Source organism: Hippopotamus amphibius, chromosome 9 (genome assembly GCF_030028045.1).
Source record: "Hippopotamus amphibius kiboko isolate mHipAmp2 chromosome 9, mHipAmp2.hap2, whole genome shotgun sequence".
NCBI lineage: Eukaryota > Metazoa > Chordata > Mammalia > Artiodactyla > Hippopotamidae > Hippopotamus > Hippopotamus amphibius.
This window is the reverse complement of record NC_080194.1, coordinates 85,935,681-85,942,712: the sequence shown is the minus strand read 5'-3', so window position 1 is coordinate 85,942,712 and position 7,032 is coordinate 85,935,681. Positions and strand designations below refer to the sequence as shown.

At 37.2% G+C, this 7,032-nt stretch overlaps 1 protein-coding gene across 1 annotated transcript; it reads right to left on the bottom strand.

The window, feature by feature from the left end:
• Positions 1-3,177: 3,177 nt before the first annotated feature.
• LOC130860955 (putative olfactory receptor 10D4) lies at positions 3,178-4,385 on the bottom strand. The gene is given in 2 exon segments (XM_057749478.1): positions 3,178-3,244; positions 3,490-4,385. Coding segments are annotated over 2 exon segments (963 nt in total).
• Between the last annotated feature and the right edge of the window lie 2,647 nt (positions 4,386-7,032).

The following is a 7,032-nucleotide window of genomic DNA, read 5'->3' as shown; positions in this document are numbered from 1 at the left end:
CATAGATTTCTCAGTTGGCATTTGTAAGTCTGTGAACCAGAAAAAGACCTGAGCTGCAGATCAGAAGATTAGAATTCTACTTTTGATTCTGCCATTAAAGAAATTTCTGAATCTAAGCTCACAGGCTGTAAAACTGGCCCTTCAATGGAAGGTGAAGAATTTGAAAGTGAGAAGAAATATAGTACTAGCTGAAATTATATTTTAATACACATTAGAGGAAAACTGTTAGGGCAAAATACAAATAAAATTTCTAAAATATTTTGTATGTTTTGTGTTAGAAGCAGTAAAATTTCAGGTTCAGTACAGGTGACCCCTTACAATAAAATGATGAACTAATTTTTTATTTAGTGTTTTTACTGTGTATGATGACTTGTCTGAAAATTACCCAAAGTTCTGCAGCATCACGATCACCCATAGATTTCTCAGTTGGCATTTGTAAGTCTGTGAACCAGAAAAAGACCTGAGCTGCAGATCAGAATTCTACTTTTGGTTCTGCCATTAAAGAAATTTCTGAATCTAAGCTCTTAGGCTGTAAATCTGGCCCTTCAATGGAAGGTGAAGAATTTGAAAGTGAGAAGAAATGTAGTACTAGATGAAATTATATTTTAATACACATTAGAAGAAAACTGTTAGGGTAAAATACAAATAAAATTTCTAAGCCATTGTAACTTTTCAAGTGTTTATTATTTTTTAGCATTGTCATGTGTTTTTTTGGAGTGACAAGCAGTAAAATGCTTAAAACAAAAAGTGTGTGTGTGTGTTTAAAGAACAGAAGAGTGGGAGGTTGTAAAACATATGCCTGTTTCAGCATTTGCCTGTCAAAGGGGGAGGTCAGGGAAGAAAACATGGGTGTTTATGTTTAGGAAGATGGAAAGCAATTAGTATAAATCCTTGGAATGTAGAGGAAAAAGAAGTGAATGGGATGGGTGTGAATGCAGCTGACAGCATTGTGACAAGGCTTAAAGAATAGGAGCAACTGCAGTAGATGCCCCTTATTCTGCGGGATGTGTTCCAAGACCCCCAGTGGCTGCCTGGAACTGCAAATAGTATCAAACCTTATATAGACTATGTTTTTTCCTATACGTACAGACCTATGATAAAGTTTAATTTATAACTTAGGCATAGTAAGAGATTAAAGACAATAACTAATAATAAAATAGAAAAATTATAACAATATGCTGTAATAAACATGTGAATGTGGTCTCCCTCTCTCAGAATATTTTATTGTACAAATTGCATGCCTTTTCCATCTTAATGAAACACATCACACACTGTGGTCATAACTTTTGTGGTGCGAAGTGCAACAACGAACTAGTACAAATTTCTTTTTCCTTCTTCACAGTTTCTTGGATATACAATTTATTCTTACCATAGATCATAGCAACCTCAATACAAGATTGATTTTTTTTTTCTTTCTTAAGTCGAAAACTTTTACCTTTTCTCTTAAAGGAAGCACTTTATGTCTTCTCATTGGCGCATCCGAATTGCCAGCCTCTCTTCTCTTATGCTTTGGGTGCATTATTAAGTAAGATAAGGACACAAGCAGTGTGATACTGGGACAGTTGATTTGATAACCTAGACATCTACTAAGTGATTAGCAGGTGGGTTGCACTGAACAAAAGGATGATTCATGTCCCTGGCCAGACAGAGCCGGAGAGCTCGAGATTTTATGACACTACTCAGAAAGGCTGGCAGTTTAAAACTTAGGAATTATCTATTTCTGGGATTTTTCATGTAATATTTTTAGACCAAGGTTGACCTGTGGGTGAGTGAAACCACAGAACTGATATCACTGAATATGAAACTGTGGATAAGGGGGGAACTACCGCATTGTGTTTCCCAGTTAACAGAATATTGAAAATAACAACATTGCTATAATGGAAGTCATTGATTTTTTGATGTTTATATTAAAGAGATAAGTGAAAATCCAACCACTATTTTCATTTCATCCTTTAACATTTGATTATATTTCAATTCAATTGTTGCTAATCTGTAAACACCTTCAGTGTAACTAAGGTTACTTGATTAGTGTTCTTTGGATTTCTAGCCAGAAGTGACTAGTGACAACCGAATTTCTTGTTAGGTGCAATTAGAGTATCTCACATTAGAGATGCTTATACAACAAATTACAAAGCACTGGTGATTGGCATCTCCTGTCATGGGAGCCCATTTAATATTTTCTAACAGCTCATTCCATATTTGGTGTGATGCTTATAGTTTCTACCTGGAGAACTTATTTTCAATCACCTGCATTGACAGATATGAATTGAAGTTCAGAGAAGGAAGAAAATAATCATTCCATTATGAAAAATACTGTTTTACCTCTGAAATAACAGTTTTTTAAAATTATTATTATTATTAGTTTTAATATATTATGTATTCTCTTGTTCTTATCAAAAAGGACTTAATGTGGGTAACCAGGAAAGCCGTAAACAGCTGGTAGGTAAAACATACAAAGAAAAAGAAAATAAAATCAGGAAAAGGAAAATGAGAATATGTTATAAAACTTAACATAGTTTCTATAAATAACTTTAACAATTTTTTTCCTTAGAATTATGGAACTTAGAAATTAGCAGAATCAAAATAAGTTATATAGACCTTATTATGGGAAAGGAGGAAACATTCTTTTCAATGGAGAGGCACATTTATTATTGCTACCTAAATGTAAACAAAAATTCTAACAGGCTTGCTTTCTAGAACAATGGATAAATCAATGTTGATGTTTAAGAAAAACATGTAAAACATATTTAAACTTGATTGTTTCTGTTTGTTTCTCTTACTATCTTTTTGTTTCCTTTTTCTTTGCAAAACTATAGCTGATTCTTTTAGGCACTGAGACATGATTCAAGCTCACAGCCTTCCAGGTATCTAACAATGCAAGAAGGATATTTGAATCCCAATGGAATGTGTACACAAGAAAAAATATTAAAATCAAACTAGGCTACACACTAGAAAGACCTTACCTTAAATATTACTCAAGTTAGTTTGAGGTTTGATGTTGACTGGAAGTAAATTGAAATTTATACTCTACACAAAGGATACTGAGTTCTGATATTCTGTATTAAGCTGCGATTTCTTGATTTGTTTTTCATTTTCCATTCCCTCTAGATATATGTGGATATACTTTTAACTGAGATTGTGAGAAAGAAAATATGTTCTCTTAACTCTTTCTAAGATTTAATGAACTAAAAAATGTTTTGGGGAGGATGGTGGTGCTGGGAGAAGGTCCAGGCAGTACAAGAATAAGTTTGATGTTGGCAAAGTGATTCAATTACATTTCACTATAAAACATAGGAAAATATGAAAACAGACATATATTTTAAAACTTAGCAAGATTAAGTGGCAGATCGATTCAGAGTACATTTGATTTCAACATGCCTTGGAAGCTACAGAAGAGAATTAGTCCCAAGAAATGGAGAATCACTTTGTCCAGCAAATCTTTAGCTTTTCTCATTTTCCCCCAGAGCAAAGCCTCTCTTGGGAAATGCATTTCTCAGAGCTGATTTTACATCCTTATTTCTCAGGCTATAGATCAAGGGGTTCAGCATGGGGGTTACAAGATTATTCAGTATCTGAATTATAGCACCAAGCAAAGCACTGGGATTGGGCTGTAGATAGATGATGATTACTGGCCCAAAAGCGCAAAGAATTGCAGTGATGTGTGCACTGCAGGTGGAGAATGCTCGTTGCCTGCCCTCTGCTGAGTGAATTTTTGATATGGCGATCCCAATGCGAGTGTAGGAAACAAGGATGAGAAAAACGCAAATGAGAGACAAAAGGCCAACATTTGTAAAACCTACCCTCTGGGCTAGAGATGTATCCTCACAGGCTAGAGGTAAGATTGCGGGTATGTCACAGAAGTGATAGCCCACCTTGTTAGAGCCACAGTAGGATAACTGGAAAGTGAGGGAGGTTAGGATAATGGAGTGCACACAGCCACCCATCCAGGTCCCTGTGGCCAAGATGGAGCAGACTCTATGATTCATTATGACCATGTATCTCAAAGGATAACATATGGCAACAAAGCGGTCATAGGCCATCACCGTGTATAGGAAACCCTCAGTACATCCCAGGAAGTGGTAGAAGAAGAGCTGGGTAGCTCAGCCCTGGAAAGAGATACCTTGACTCTGCCCTGAAAGATATGACAGCATCTTGGGAGCAGTTGTTGACGAGAAACCCAGGTCAAACGTGGAGAGGTTTGCCAAGAAAAAATACATAGGGGTGTGAAGCCGAGAGGAGGAGATGATAGCTGTAAGGATGAGCACATTTCCCAGGACAGTACACAAATACAATGATGAGAACAGGAGAAAAAGCACCGTCTCCAGGCCCTCTGTCTCTGGGATTCCCAGGAGGATGAATTCAGTCACCACTGTGTGATTTCTCATCTTTATGGAAGAATCAACTCTTGGGTGTCTATGAAAAGACATCTGTGGTTAAAGTGAATGTGTATGTAAATTAGCTGTGTTTAAAACAGTGAAATGGAAAAGGAGCAAATGCTCTAGATATTTACAGACTCGTGTTTCCCCTTAGAATTACCTTGGTGGGCTTGCTCCTCTCCACGCTGGATATCTCTCTGCAGTGCAGTTTCTATTTACAATCTCACCCAGAAACTTTACATGACAGCCCTGCTATCTTCCATCCTTCACATACACTATTAAATTGCATTAATTTTGAATGCTACTTTGTGATTCTAAAAGGACAAATTTAAAGACTGAACAAGGTCACATCCAAGTTTCCCATATTCACCTAAGACAATTTGGTTACTCTAAATCTCCAAAATAATTTATGATCATATAAGGCACACATACGAAAGACAGACTCTTTCCCACATTATCTCCCTGGGTATGAGGGTCAACAGTGAGAAACTAGCCAAGAGAGGGGTCTTAGACAGCTTTTAATGAACAGAAAATTACATTAACAGGGCCCGTATGCTCCAGATTTCAACCACTGAGTAACTGGTAGTCACCATTTCAGTTTCCAAAACCTATAAAAGTCTAACCAGATCCAATTTAAGCAGCATCCTAATTTTAAGGCAGTAGAAGGAACAGGGGTAGGCATAGTAGAGGCTCCTTTCCAATTTCCACCTTTTGAAAATTTCTGATGTCTTTTCCAACTTGTTTTAATTTTTCCAACACAGTGAGATCTTTAAGTCATAGATCAGCTCATGAATTCTACTGCCAAAGGCCCTATCTCTATCTCTATTTTTACTCTATATCGATGATTATGACTGGAGGGAGAGAGTGAAAGTCAAAATTTAAAAAAAAAAAAATGAAGGACAAAATTTGGGCACTTACAAGGCAAACAGGGAACATAAATGGCCGGTGCTATTGAAGGCTTTTTTCCTTTTCCTTCTCCAGGAGAAAGAAGGCGCCGTTTCCTGCTAAGTCCCCATCAGCTTTCAGTCTGCTGGTAGATATCCTGAATTCTCTTTTTCAATCACTGTCAAATAGAAAGTCAGAATTCTGAGTGTGCTTTACTCTCTTACAGTAATTTCCTCTCTGACTCTAGGAACTGCAATTATTCCCAAACACGAGAGATTTTAAGTAACCTTATTCTTCCTTTGGGTATTAATCTCCCAAATCAGGGACTTTATTAAGCCAGGGAGCAATTAACTGCTTGGTGTAATTGGACATTAGAAATGGGACAGCGAGAGAAAGAGAGAGGAGGAAACTGATTAAAGATGAAATCTTTTATGATTTCCTTTGTAAAATTACTTCAGTGGAATAATCATTTAAAAATTCATGTGGCACATATATCACATATTTTTACATCCATTTATATATTTACTGCTTTTTCATGTGTATGTGTTGTTTTAATAAATGAGTTATGTTATTTTACTACTTGTGTCTATAGGATTGATTTATTGCAAGCAACAGTAACTGGGGTAGCTCAGAAAATTAAATAAACCGACGAAAACCGAGGCTCACGACAGGGCAGGAACCAGGGCCGCGCCACAGAGATAAGAATGTGTGGACCATCCTTAGGGCCCTGGCATCAGGTGATTAGCCTCAGCTGCCCTGTGCTTCTGGTGCCGCAGCTCCAGATTCAAATCTCGTCTCCTGGCTGAATCACATGCCTGCCTCTGTGCCAGGGTACAGTGTGCAGTGGAATCGAGATGGGCAGTTCTCCAAAGAGCAGGGGAAATAAAGGCCTCTTGCCAGGAGAAAAGGGGGAAGAAACATGCCAAGAGGCCAACAGCAATTCTAAGCTATAACTTGAAGTATGTGTCTTATAGTACTTGGATCTCTTCCAGCTTCTGAGATAGATGCCTTGAATACCCAATACGTATTTGGCAGGGCGGGGGGGTGGGGGGGAGTTCAAATTCCTCATTGAACACATTCATTCACGTGCTTATTTATACACACGTGGATCCATTTATTCCCACAAATACTGAGTATCAATTATATCAGGCAGGGCATTAATCATTTTCCAGGAGAGCCAGAAAGGTTGAGGAGGGCAGGGTGGCTAAACATAGTCCCTCTGCTCAAAAATCTTAGAGTCTATCTGAAAGGAAAAGAGTGCTTGACAGTCTTATTTAAACCTTATAAAACTCTGAGAAGTCTTCTACAGATGAGGAAAGTTAGGATCCAAGAACTTAATTTGCCCAAAATCATGGAGCTTACTCTGAAAGGCACTGGCATTTGGCCTCTTCTTTAGGCTTTTGGCCCTAAATTTTCTAATCATCAAGATTCAGTGTTTAAGGAGTATTTAGGTAGTTATATTATTCCAAGCACATCTGGAATTTTGGTTTAAAAAGTAAACTTAATATTTTTGTTGCACATCTGATTAATAATAAAAGGATGTCACAGTTAATAATTCTACCATCCTATTTAGCCTTGATTATCTTTAATGTTTTGAAGCATGATGACTGACTTGAACAAACAGTACAGGTTGTACAAATGAAAAAGATGATAAGTATGCCTTTGACTAGGAAGTAAACACCATTAAATTGACCTTGGTCTGTAAAAATGTATTCAGGGGAGGCATATGTCATGGACTATCTCAGATTCCAACCCAGATATTTTAGAATCA